The sequence below is a fragment of the Rhododendron vialii genome, chromosome 1a (assembly GCF_030253575.1).
Source record: "Rhododendron vialii isolate Sample 1 chromosome 1a, ASM3025357v1".
Classification (NCBI taxonomy): Eukaryota; Viridiplantae; Streptophyta; class Magnoliopsida; order Ericales; family Ericaceae; genus Rhododendron; species Rhododendron vialii.
In genome coordinates, this window is record NC_080557.1 from 11,945,708 (window position 1) to 11,959,926 (window position 14,219).

At 39.7% G+C, this 14,219-nt stretch overlaps 1 protein-coding gene across 3 annotated transcripts; it reads left to right on the forward strand.

Annotated features, from left to right (window-relative positions):
* Positions 1-1,442: 1,442 nt before the first annotated feature.
* Positions 1,443-13,767, forward strand: LOC131301946 (putative protease Do-like 14). 3 transcript variants are annotated; one of them, XM_058328480.1, is made up of 12 exons: positions 1,443-1,652; positions 6,693-6,758; positions 6,958-7,210; positions 7,325-7,399; positions 7,612-7,757; positions 7,850-8,151; positions 8,488-8,548; positions 9,237-9,367; positions 9,602-9,719; positions 10,454-10,546; positions 12,838-12,962; positions 13,449-13,767. In XM_058328480.1, exons 3-12 carry the CDS (start codon positions 7,060-7,062, stop codon positions 13,492-13,494), a joined length of 1,248 nt encoding a protein of 415 aa, XP_058184463.1. In that variant the 5' UTR covers positions 1,443-1,652; positions 6,693-6,758; positions 6,958-7,059; the 3' UTR covers positions 13,495-13,767. The 3 variants fall into 3 exon arrangements, with proteins under 3 accessions (XP_058184463.1, XP_058184461.1, XP_058184471.1); XM_058328478.1 differs by lacking the exon at positions 6,693-6,758 and having other exon boundaries at positions 1,464-1,652; XM_058328488.1 differs by lacking the exon at positions 1,443-1,652 and having other exon boundaries at positions 6,680-6,758; positions 6,965-7,210.
* The last annotated feature ends 452 nt before the right edge of the window (positions 13,768-14,219 follow it).

The following is a 14,219-nucleotide window of genomic DNA, read 5'->3' on the forward strand; positions in this document are numbered from 1 at the left end:
TTAAACATCTTTGGGCTCTTTGTATGATGACAGACACTTTATGAATCAAATAGGTACACACATACATCATTAAAGATCAGAGCCTTTGAGCTATGAAGGTTCCTTGTGATACCTCTTGGACTATGAGAAAACTGCTTGGTCTTAGAAGGCTAGGTCAATCCCTCATTAAATATCAAATTGGTGATGAGAGAGAACCTTCTTATGTGGGATAATTGGCACCCTCTTAGCCCCTTGTATGCCAGATTTGGGGATAGAGTGTTGCATAATGTGGGCAGATCTTTAAGGGCTAAGGTGGCTTCAATAGTTGACAATGGAGCTTGGAAATGGCCCAGATTGAGAAACCCCTTTATTCAAAACATTATCTCTCAAACTCCTCAGAGTTTGGTTTCACGCCCTGAGGTGGAAAATTCAATACATTGGTTGCCTCACCCTGGTGATTTTTTCACTACTAAATTTGCTTGGGAAGCTATTCGGGAGAAATACCCTATTTAGCCTAAATTCAAGGTTATATGGGATAGTCGTAATGTCCCTGAATGGTCTTTTATTTTATGGTTGGTAGCTTTTCACAGACTAAGTACTAAGGACAGATTGAGGAACTGAAGTACGGTTGTGGATGACCTTTGTTGCCTCTGCCAGGATGAAGAGGAATCACACATCACTTGTTCTTTGATTGTTCATACTCTACAAGTGTTTGGCAACATTTGGTTTCAAAAAACAGTGGCTGACATTCCTAATATGGGAGATGTTCTTGAATGGTTCCAGGGCAATGTATCTGGGGATAGTTTCAAATTTATTAGTTTGAAGTGTACATTGATAGCTACAGTTCATGGTATTTAGCAAGAAAGAAGCTCTCGAATTTTTTGTGCAACGATGAAAGGACATACACAGGTGGCAACAAATATTGTCAATGAAATTCATGCTTTCCTTAGCTGTAGAAGGAATGTAAAACAATCCTCTCAAAATAGGAATATTTGTGAGATATGAACTACTCTCATAGCATTATGCAATCTGTATAGGTTTACAATGTGTTCTTTTGTTTAGAGCTGCCATGTTTGGCTGATTGTATAGTTGCTCTTGTAAGCGGATTTTATCCCTTGTACTTTGATTATTGGTTTGAGAGTAATAAAGTTTTGTGCATTTATAAATAATTTAAAAAAAACACTAAAGGGTGGGTTTGGCAAAAAAACAGCCTGACTTTATTTTAGAAGAAATTAAATAGGCATTCTATATAGTAGATTTTATTTAGGTGCACATCTATGTGAATTTAAACAATTATGTTCCCATCTTGAATTTGCATTATTACCCATTATACCCCTAATAATGTATTTATACAGATAAATAACATTGCTCTAAACTGGGAATTCATTCCCAAAATTTCGAGATCAACACAGGAATCCCCACAATACTGACTTTCCATTATCCCTTTACAAAACTCTGTCGCCGACCCACCAACAAAACCAATTTTCTCAATTCTTGCTTTTTACCCACCCTCATTTTCTCCTCTCGGAATAAGCGATCTGGAACACTCTTTCTGGCGCCAATGGAAGCCTCACCGTCCTGGAGGTCGGCGTGCTCCTATGCTCCGTTGGAGTAAAACCCTCTGGCAACAAGATCCACCATCTACTCGTCTCTCTATGGACGCCGACGCTTAGGTATCAGATTTTGAGGGTTTAGATTTTTCTTTATTATTTTTTTTCCTGGGGTTCATGTGCATTTTTTCTCGCTGTCGTTTTTGGTTTTTGATCATGTGCATTTTTTCTAGCTGTCGTGTTTGGTTTTTGATCAAGTCTCAGCCACAAAAAGGATTGTTTCAGTTGGTATCGTGTTGTTCGGCCTCGTGTGGCTTCAAAATGCGTCGTGTTGCACTTGCTCTGGTTGTTATATCTTTTCTGTTTCTAGAGATCAGTATGGCTTTTTAGGTGTTATGTTTTTTTATTTTTGTCATGTTTGTGAATTGGCGATATTTTGTTCATCTACCTCGATTGAAACTTACACTTCTCAAAATCTGTTAGGATCGACACACACGCACACGATTTACAAGTATAAACAGTAAAGAATCAACACATAGATATACGTGGTTTTCCAAAAATGGGTACGTCCACGGGAGCTAGAGCGGCTGCTGTTCTTTATTATCACAGTATGAATTAGGATTTACAACATAGAGTATTTATATTGACTCTATTCTAACCCTAATCTGGTATTTGGTCTATATCCCAAAAATACCCCTGTACGAACCCTATCGTGCAACGCCCCCCGCACTCCCCAATAACATAGAGCCATAGTTCTAACAATCTCCACCTTGACGAATTCACTCTCGCCCCTTCAGAAGATAACCATCACTATCCAGTAAGTTGGGGGGATGCCTCCCTTTTCCTAGCACCGGGAGACATTAACCAAGTCCAAGCAATGCTCGAACTTGTCTGTAGTAACTGTCTTTGTCGACATATTAGCTGCATTCTCAAAAGTATGCACTTTTTCCAGTATCAAATCTCCTGCATCAATCAACTCTCTCACTTTGTGAAACCTCACGTCGATATGCTTGGTTCGAGCATGATACACCTGATGCTTTGCCAAATAAATAGCACTCTGACTGTCACAATGCAACTGAACTCCACCTTGATCTATGCCAAGCTCCTTAACAAACCCTTTCAACCACAATGCTTCCTTGGCTGCCTCAATCACCGCCATATACTCAGACTCAGTGGTGGATAAAGCCACCAGTGGTTGTACCATGGATCTCCAACAAATAGGCTCACCCTCAAGTGTAAATACATAACCAATTGTAGACATTCTGTCATCCAAACCCCCAGCATAATCCGCATCCACATACCCAACAACTGAAATTTGACCCCGTTGCCTACCAAACATAATCCCGCAATCTGAAGTACCTTTCAAGTATCTGAACATCTACTTGACTGCTTTCCAATGCTCTCTGCTTGGTTTGGCCATGTACTTACTGACTGTGCTAACTGCATGTGCCAAATCAGACCTCGTACAAACTATTGCATACATTAAGCAACCCACTGCACTTGCATAAGGCACCCTTGACATATCCTCAATTTCTTCATCTGACACCGGACACTGAGCTGAAGATAATCTGAAATGACTTGCCAATGGAGTGCTAATCGGTTTGGCATTATTCATATTAAACCTCTCCAATACTTCACCACATAATTCTTTTGAGATAACCACAACTTACCAGCTGACCTATCTCTGCGAATCTCCATCCCAAGTATCTTCCTAGCCGCTCCTAAATCCTTCATGTCAAACTCTTTACCCAATAAAGACTTCAACCTGTTTACCTCAACCATACTCTTTGCAGCAATCAGCATATCATCCACATAAAAAAATAAGAAAATATAGGAACCATCATCAAGACTCTTAACATAAACGCAACAATCATACTCACAGCATCTGTACCCAATCCGTATCATGAAAGAGTCAAACCTCTTGTACCATTGTCTTGTAGACTGTTTCAGCCCATAAAGGGACTTCTTCAACTTACAGATAAGATGCTTAGTCTCTAGCTGCTTGAACACCTCAGGCAGTTCCATGTATATGACTTCCTCCAAATCACAATGGAGGAATGCCGTTTTCACATCCACCTGCTTTAACTCCAGATCATAGCTAGCCACCAATGCCAAGATAATCCTGATTGACGTATGTCTCACCACTGGAGAAAAGACCTCATCAAAATCAATCACCTTTCTCTGTGAATACCTCTTTGCCACTAATCGAGCCTTGAACTTTTCCCTCTCCTTTTCTATTGCTGCCTCTTTCCGCTTGTATACCCATTTACAACCCACTGGCTTTTTTTCCTTGAGCAGTTCTTTCAACTCCCAAGTCTTATTCTTATGCAAAGACTCCATTTCTTCTACAATGGCTTCTATCCATTGGTCCCTTTCAAAACTCGTAATAGCATCCTAAAAAGTAGATGGATCCCCACTAGTAGTAGTCAATGCATAAGAAACCAAGTCATCAAACCCATACCTCACTGGTGGCTTGATAGTGTGCTTGGTTCTCCCAGCAGCCAAGCTTTGTTGCTGCTCCTGCTGTTGCTGCTGTTGATCAAGCTGTTCATCTGGCTGAGTATCACATATATCAAAACTCTCCAACTCAATCTGTACGCCCTGCTGTTTGCTGTTCACTTCTTCTGACTCAGAATTTTGAACCCTCTGATGTGCCTTGATCATAGAGTCCTTATTAAATACCACATCCCTACTGATCATCACCTTCTTTATTTCTGAATCCCAAAGCTTGTACCCTTTGACCCCTTTCTCATAACCAAGAAAGATACACTGTCTAGACTTCGCATCAAGCTTTGACCTCTCATCATTGGGAACATGAACATAGGCCGGACACCCAAAAATTCTCAACCCTGAGTAGTCAACCTCTTTTTCTGTCCACATCTCCTCAGCTACCTTCCCATCCAAAGCAGCACTCGGTGACCTGTTTATAACAAAGCATGCCATACTCACTGCTTCTGCCCAAAAAACCTTCGGAAGTCCCGCATTCAATCTCAAACACCGTGCCCTTTCTGCAATGGTTCTGTTCATTCTTTCTGCCACCCCATTTTGCTGTGGTGTCTTCCGAACTGTAAAGTGTCGCTGAATCCCATGTTGCGCACTTAATCTTTTTTCCTATCTGGTTTTCCACTTCAGCTTTCCACACTCTGAACTTAGCAAAGACTTCAGACTTGTGCTTTATGAAGTATACCCAAACTTTCCTTGAAAAATCATCAATAAAGGTCAAGAAATACAGAGATCTTCCTTTCGAAGCTACCCTCACTGGCCCCAAAACATCTGAATGAACGTAGTCAAGAATTCCCTTCGTTCTGTGAGTTGCATTCCTAAACTGCACCTTACATTGTTTTTCCAGAACACGAAACTTGCAGAAATCCAATTTACACAATTTAACCCCTTTCAGCAGATTTCTCTTATGCAGCTCTAACATCCCATGCTCTCCCATATGTCCCAACCGTGTATGCCAAAGCATAGTATCATCAGTATCGTCTGTTGTAGTGGCAGCAGCTCCACCTACAACTGTACTCTCTACCAACTTGTAAATATTACCAGGAACTTTACAAGCCTTCATCATTACCATAGCACCCTTCGTTACCTTCATGACTCCACTCTCTGTTTTATACCCACAACCATTGGAGTTTAAGGTTCCCAACAAAATTAAATTCTTTCTCAATTCTGGAACATGTCTAAAATCTCCCAAAGTCCTCACAACACCATCATACATTCTAATTTTAATTGTGACTATTCCTATGACTTTACACGATGCATCGTTACCCATAAGAACATTACCACAATCCACTGACCTGTATGTGTTGAACCATTCCTTGATAGGAGATATGTGAAAAGAACATGCTGAATCCATAATCCACGACGCTGCCATGTGATCTGAGCTTGCTGAGACCGAAAGCATATCACCATCATCTGACTCCTGCTCCACAATGTTTCCTCTCCCCTACCTTTCCCTTCTTCTTCCAGTCAGTTCCCTTACTCTTTTGCGGACAGTCTTTCTTCATGTGCCCCGGTTCATGACACCTATAACACTTGAACTCAAACGTGCCCTCGGACTTATTTTTTGACTGAGACCTCTCACACCCCGAAATTGATTTACCCCCCATTCTTCCTACCACGATCCCCGTACCCCGTACCACCAAACTTTCACCCTGCAACGATTCTGTTTGTTGTTTGCGTCGATTATACACCAGAAGGGCTGCAGTGACTTCCTCCAGTTCTAGGGTTTCTTTTCCCCAGAAAAAAGTTGTAACTAGGGTTTTGAGAGAAATCGGTAGTGAACACAGTAACATCAGCTCTTGGTCTTCCTCCTCAAACTTTACGTCAATCCGTTGCAGGTTTCTCACAACCTGATTGAACGTGTTGATATGCTGAATCAGATCAGCACCCTCGGCCATCTTCAACCCAAACAGTTTCTGGTTTAGAAACAGTTTGTTCGTCAACGATTTCGACATATACCTGCTCTCCAGTTTAGTCCAGACCCCAGCCGGCGATTCATCACCCAACACGTGATACATAACTTCGTCTACAAGACACAGACGAATCGTACTCACCGCCTTCATCTGGAGTTCTTCCCAATCGTTGTTAGACATGGCTTCTGGCTTCGCCTTCAATCCCTTGTACAAACCCTGCTGCACCAACAGATCCTTTACCCGCTGTTGCCACAATCCGAAATTCGAAGTTCCATCGAACTTCGAAACAGACGAACTCGATGACATCGTTCTTCTGTGTGATCTAAAACAGCCTGTAGCTTTGATACCACTTGTTAGGATCGACACACACACGCACACGATTTACGAGTATAAACAGTAAAGAATCAACACAGAGATATACGTGGTTCCTCAAAACCGGGTACGTCCACGGGAGCGAGAGCGGCTGCTATTCTTTATTATCACAGTATGAATTAGGGTTTAAAACATAGAGCATTTATATTGACTCTATTCTAATCCTAATATGTATTTAGTCTGTATTCCTACCGTACAACGCCTCCCGCATTCTCCAATAACATATAAGCCATAGTTCTAACAAAATATCTCTCTCTCTATCTCTCTCCAAAATCAGCTTAATATAAAACTGTTGTTTTTTTTTTTTTTATCCGCTATATAACTGTTGTTTGGCCCCCCCTTTCTTCACCGTTTTAGCTCTCAAATCCCTGACCAGATTACGGCTCCTCAAACCACCAAACTCGTCCACCATCGAATCCCAGCTGCAGAAGGAGTTTCTGGGGTACGTTTTTCTGAGTTCCATCATTCCCATCCGTTTTTTGAGTTCCTATAACTCAAATTGCTGAAATAATTGAAATATTTACCTGAGCTTGCTCGACGATTTGGAAGTATTTACATGTTTATTTTTAGTTTAGCTGCTGACTAGGTTCTTTCTTTTGCTGTTAAAGCCGGTTTGCTTTCTTTCTTTGATTGTTCTGTAGATTTCAGATTGTTTTCATTGAAGAAGAAGGGTTGGCAGGGGAATCAATTGGTTATTTATTTGTGGGTTCACTGAGAATCAATTCCTAAACCTTCACTACAATATGGCGCCCAAAAAGATGACGCTTGCTGCTTGTCTAAAGCTTCACTACAATATGGCGCCCAAAAAGAGGAGGCTTGCTGGTCGTCAATGGATACAAAAGGAGGAGGAAGTCCATATGGGCCCAATGAAAGCGAGACACCCTGAATCTAAGGGTAGGTAAAAAAAAAAAGAAACTTTTATCGTTTTGTGATTTCTGAATACACAACTATGCGACATACTTTCGGGGAGAAGTGTGACCCATATGTATATGCTAAACATGGTCTTAGATATTCCTACCGAATTCAAAGGAGCTATTGTGGAAGCGGCTGCTGCTGTTGTCAGCCTAGAATCATATCATGCAGGTAGGTATATCAATATACCACATTAGTATTATGATTTGCTTGATTGTTCTATATGTTGTCCTTCTCGTATGCAGATGTACTGATATGATTTGTCATCCGGACTTTGCTTATTTTGTGAACACTACTAATCGATAATATGGCAACACCACTTTTATAGGCATTCTCGCATGTGAACATACACACACAATACTTATAATTATGTCACCATCCAGGTCCAGGTGGGGAGACGATGTTCGTGGGTTCTGGGACCATTATAGGATGTGAAGATGTAAATGGGACGTACACTAGTACGATTTTAACTTCTGCTACTCTCCTTAGGTCATCTACTGAATCAAATGCTCTACAAGATGACATTGAGGTTGTTATTCATGTTATAGAAGTACTGGATACCATACAATATTGGTTAATGTTTTTCAATGAGCTAAAAATATTGCCTCTCTATTATTGTAGGTTAATGTTTATCTAGCGGATGGTAAATCATTTAAGGGTCACCTATCCGCTCATGATTTACATTTCAACATTGCTGCTCTCTCTATCACATCTGATGTAGCATTGCCTACTGCCCGTCTTAGACCTTTGGATGATTCTATTTCCATAGATCCCAGTGAGATCCAGGATGAGGAGGCTTCCCGATCATTTCAGCTTCATCGTCATTCGGATTCGTTTAAAATTTGTCCTGGAGACATGGTTGTAGCCCTTGGCCGCCATTGTGGTGTAACCCATGAACTATGGGCTGCTCTTGGCAAATTTAGGTACAGAATGTAGACTTCTGTTATATGTTACAATTTTCTTACTCAACTTAATGCGTGGTGAAACCCATGAACTATGGGCTGCTCTTGGCAAATTCAGGTACAGAATGTAGACTTGCGGTATATGTTACAGTTTTTTTACTCAACTTAACGAATGTTAAGACATATCTTAGTGCATCTACAGTTTGCCAAAATCAAAACATAGAGTTGTAAAAAGTTCTTAACTTTGCAAAAATTGTATACGGTGTCCATTAACTCTATATTGCATTATTTTCTGTTGATCACGGTGCCTGTAGTGCCTTGATGATTACTTACACTTGCTCCCTTTTCTTGCTTTAGTGTTGATTGTTGCAGGTTTGATTGTAGAGAGCTTTTCAGGGCGAACTGCCGTATTTTAGAAGTAAAAATTTTACACTCTCATTTCCCTCTCTCTCATATCTATATTGGAGTTCAAGTTTGGTTTGTGTTAAATGATGATATGCCTTTTTGTCTTTTAAATTTTCTTGGCGTGCTCTGCATTTAGGAGTAGATGGAAACCTGCCCCACTCCTTGCTCCTGTTGGAATGGAGTTGGTAATAGTTCAATAAGGTTTGGGACGGATTGGTATTTCATTCTTGCCCAGTTAGTATTCGGGCTGGTATTTACCTTCAAAACCCGCCCCAAGTCCTACGACTTGTATAATTTCATAGTCTACATTTAGGCAAGAGTTATATGATAGTAGATCATGCATGGTGAGGTGCAATCTGTCCTTGTGATGTTGGTTTATTTGAGTTAGATTATATCCCCATCCGTCTCATATTTTTGGTCCTTTATGGGAATCCAAATTTACGAGGGGACATGCAGACATTCAATTAATGCTCCCAAATTCAAATTCAAAGCATTGATTCTCAATATGACTCCTATTTTCCCACTTTGAAATGTGTACATTACCATTAATAAGTGTTAAAGCTGGGAAAATAATTAGAAGTTTTTTGCTTTGACTTTCCATAAATGACATATATTTGGGGTCATCCTGGAGGGAGAGTATGGAATATGGGACGAAGTATGTATTTATGGCAAAATCTCAACTAACGATTATTTTTTACTAGAGTGGTGTCGGAGGACCCCTTATCAATCGTCATGGAGAAGTAATTGGGGTCAATTTTTTTGATGTTGACTGTACCCCTTTTATGCCAATCAACATAGTTTCCAAATGCTTGAAGCGATTTCAAGAAAATCGGTATGTTTCATATCAATCAAATAAACTTTACCAGCACATCTGTACCTTTGCTTACTATATGTTGCTAGATGTCCTCAATTATTTGTCCTCTCCCTCCCTTGTACTCTCCTTAAAATTTAGAAGGAGAAATTGTACCATAGAAGGGTCTCCTCTGAACTAGCTGCCTTACAAATGATTTACTGAAACTTTTATGATGATGTCTTTGAGTGTCCAATGGTTTGTATCATGGCACAGGCAATGCTGTCGACCTTGGTCTGGCATGGAATTGACTAATCTTTATGCAGCACGCATAGGCAAGGTGGAAAAAGTTTTCTCAAGGTTCAATATCTCCAAAGGTGTACTTGTTGAAGAGGTATGTTCTCTGTGACCTGGGTTTAGATGGGTGCTGATTCTTGGGGGACAAATTCTAAGTTTTGGATGTTCAATGGCATTAAGAAAAATATATTAAATTTCACTGCACATCTTTAATATTGAGGTTATTTTTTTGAAATGGAATATTGAGGTTATTGGTGTCAGAGTTGCTGCAGAAGCTATTATTTTGGGCCATATCAACTTTTGATATGTTGTTCAACACTATGTACTTCTCTTGCAGAATGCTAAGCACGAAATAAAAAGTAGCAATTATTCATCAGTTTAATACTTTAATGTGATATTTCCCCTTGTACTTCCAGCTAATTGCTTGCTTTGTTGCCTTTGTGTTAAACTAATTTTTTACTTCCTTCATGGTTTTGAAGTGTTTGATTGACAGCTATGAAAAATGTCTAAATTAGTACTCTCTTCGTCGCATAATACTGCCTCCGTTCCTTTTTCACTTTGAAATATTGTTGTAAAAGTTTTTTATTTGGAATTGCTTTAAAAAAGCAGACATTATTCTTTGACTTTTCAAAAGAGACATGCATTTTGGAACATCCGGAAATGGAATGGAGGACCAGCAATTTGAGACTGAGGGAGTATTTGTAATATAAATTGTAGAGTGTGTCTAGTTTGTTGCGTGGATGGATGTACCCATGCATCTAATGTACTTGTTAATTGATATTTCCTTAATAGTTCTTACTGCGCTGCCTAACTTTCAAAACTATTGACTAGGTTATAAAAGGATCCCCTGCTAAACAAGCTGGTATACTCCGGGGTGATGTTATTGTTCAATGCGAGAAAAAGTCTGTTCAAGGTTTTTTGGAGGTACATCATCTTTTTCATTGTTGTTCAGAGCTTCAAGATGGAAATGTCTTATTTTTGTTTTCCTTTTTCTCTTGCATGCATTGCTCTTACAATTCTTTTGGAGTATGAAATATCAGCATGACTATCTTTGTCCTCACTATTGTTGACATTATCATTGCCATCAGCCACTAGCAGATATAAATGTCATCCTAACAGATTAGGTTCAGAATATTTATTAATGGTTGGTTAGAGCTTTTCCGAAATCGATTAATTGTCTCCTCCAATACTAGTATACTCATTGCTAATTAGTTTTGAGTTTGATGCTTTATAATCTATTGACTTGAAGGGAAAAAACGGCAAATGATATTTTAACATTATGTCCATGTCGCCTACGGATTAGGATTAGGAACTGTAAAAGTCATAACACAGTAATAGCTATAGCAATATTGATTTTAATTGTAGTAACTGTAACATTTGTTAACCAGTAACATTATTTTGTGATAGTAGCAGGACTAGTTGTCATAATAACAATAGGGGTAACGAGTATAAAATTACCAGTAATGTATGGAAAACGGCAAGATCACAATGGTCTTGGTGGGGGTATATAATATCAGATCAGTGACAGCCTTTTTGGAAATAGCTGATTCCACGAAAAGGGAATAATACCAGCAAAGAGGTGGAATAACATTGTTTAAGAAGACCTTTTGTACCCTTAGAATTGAACATTGCTGTTAGAGAAATTTAAGACTCTCTCTCCCCCTCCCTCCGTCTCTCTTTATCTCCAGAAAAGCTGTCAGTAACTCACAGAGGTCCTAAACAATGAAAAATCCTGAATTTTACTAATTCAGATAGCCTTAAGCATGATTTCCAAAAGACGTGTAAAAGATGTTGTACAGTGGTGGGTGCAGATGCAACCATTTACTTTGTGCAAACCCGGGCACACAGGTGCGAATTAGTCAGCTCACCTTCAATTATGATCTCTCCCAACTACATGGACACCGCCTTGAGGAAACCCTTCCTACTCATTGGTGCCGTCCTGTTCTCAGTGGTCTCCATCCAAAGGGAACCTTTCCTACTCATGGGATCCCCAAGGGAGTCCCTCCCAATTCCCATCTACTGGGGATTTTACCTAGAATGAATCACACTTCTCCTCCCTCAAGCAAGAACCAATCAGTTCATTGATCTCTCGAGAAGACCCCTAAGCAGGCCGCAAGGCCTAGGGACGACGCAACAATCTATCACGATCACATGGAGGGATTGTGGCTTGGAGGCTAGGGATAAATTCATCAGGTCTTCTTGGTACCACTTGCGGGTGATGGCGAACGTGGAGGGGTGACAAGGGGGAAGGGAGGTAGCATATATGTCACAGTCCTAACACAAGGCCATAGCCTTAAGTCACAATTTGATTTAAAAACTCGTCCAAATGCAATGCCAAATCTCTTTATTTATAGGCTAGAATAGAAACCCTAATTAACATAGGAAACTAGGATCCAAATCGTAAAAGGCAACAAAACAAAACAAATCTAAAGATCCTAATGAAGCCATAAATAAAATGGAAATTTCATATTAATCTTTAAAATACGTAAGTCGCAAATAATCCTGTTGTGACTTGTTCCCCACCGGTGGGACCTTGACTAGACCACTCTTAGAGTAGAAGGGGCAGCTCTATCCACATTACTGAGTAGCAACTCATATACAAGCCAAAGGAAGAACGCCACGCATCCCAACCATTACCTATTTATGGAGGTGGTGACTTCAGCACTCATTACAATATTATCACACGCTTCTCAAGAAGAGCTCTCTCCTCTCTCTTCCCCGCTTGGGCCTGCCTCTCTCTCAGCTCCCTAGGGTGTTTGGTTCCTCATCCTCCACCTCCCTGTGATCTTGGGCATCAAGAGTGACCACTCTGGTTGCCCCATTCAACTTACCCACTGTGGTTATCAAGAGGAAAATCGGGTCAGGCTAGTGTAGCATGACTTTCAGTGAAATTTTTAGGTTGATCACTTTCAGGGGATTTTGTCCATGTCCTCGTGGCATAGATTTCAATTACGCTTTAGGTATTGCATGGGCACACTACTGTCATACTGTCATATTGCATGGTAATAACTAATAAGTTGTCAAGGTAGATGATTGTGGGCCCCATGAAGTGCTTGAGTGGCCGCTCTGTCCCTTGTGATTGCCAATAACTGTTTTGCTTATTCAGTATGAACCTTGTATTTTTTCATTCAGTACTTTTAATTTATTTCCCTCCAATTACGCCACTTCACTATTCTCCGGTTGCTGGTTTGATCTTTCGCTGTTGTGGGTATCAGTTCTGTGATGTAATATGGGAAAATGTTGGGAAGTCTATAGAGGTGGTTGTGGTAAGAGAATCAAGTGCTGCTCATTTGAATCTGAAATTGTTCGTTGATGAGACTAGCCCTGATAAAGTAAATAGGTAAGTATTTTGCTGGCATTATTTGTTTTATCTACATATATTTTTGTGCATCTTTAAAATGGATTTGAATTCATGTTTTTTTTTTTGCCAAACCGATATGTTTTCTTCTTTCGTATGTTTTATCTTTGTATTTGTTCTGGAGGGTAAATTGCATCGATCTCCCTGTATTTTAATGCAGGGTAGAATGTCATTCTTGCGCTTTTGTTGATGCCTGGACATATTTAATATGTAAAAATATTACCCTTCAGCCCTTGTAAAGTTTCCCTTAGTTTTCAATTATGGAGGAAAATTTTTAAATTTCTAAATATGTAGCTTGAGTATGATGTGTAAGTGGGGGATTTTAAACTGTTTAATTCGATAACTCGGATTTTTTTCTTCCATATTCTAGAAGTTGTTTTCACTTTTCTCTTCCATGAGGTGGTGTTTCTTGGTCGGAGGTTTTTCCTTCCATTCCTTTGATTTATTTACTTTGACTTGTCTTCTCAGATGGCCAATCCCCGAGTCAAGGTGGTTTAAAATAGGAGTAAATTAAATGGCTTATGCGTCGATGACATGTTCTTCATGGAATGGTGTTTTGTTGGCACTGGAAATGTATGAACATAGATCTTCGGCACTATTTAAAGTGATGTCTGCTTTGGGCACATTCAACTTTGTTTTGCTTTCAAGTTTAGGTAGTACTATTTGTTATTGGGAGATTTGGCCAGAGGTCCCAAGAATGTAACTTTTAAAGGTCGGACTGATGGATGATGTCTGTCGACTAATGCCCAGTTGAGATATTTAAGGGTATGATACTATTTATTTTCTCCAAGAGTTTTTTTCTGCATTCTTTCACTTTTTCGTTTATTATTTCAGACCCCTGGATGTTGTTCATATGGTAGTGCATGTGTATTGCTATCGTCTAGGAGCATCTCCAATGGTAATGTCATTGGAGAGGCTCTACCAATTTCAATTTGGCTGCAGTGCTCTATTTGTGTATCAATCTGTTTTTAATAGTCTCTTTTTTTCTCTTAAATTTCTTCCTTTTCTGGCAAAGCTGTACGTACGGAGAGCTGGTTACCAGAATACCTAGCAATTACATATTTTTACGTAGCAAATTTTATATTTATGGAATTATATATGCGATAATGCATTGGTAAAGGAAAGTTAGGAAACAGGAGATCGGAGGAGGCGATACATGCGATAATGTTTGTTTTTGTGAGAGAAAAGGTAAAGCTATATTTGGATCTCAGATTTTGCCAAGATAAAGAAAAGGCGAAA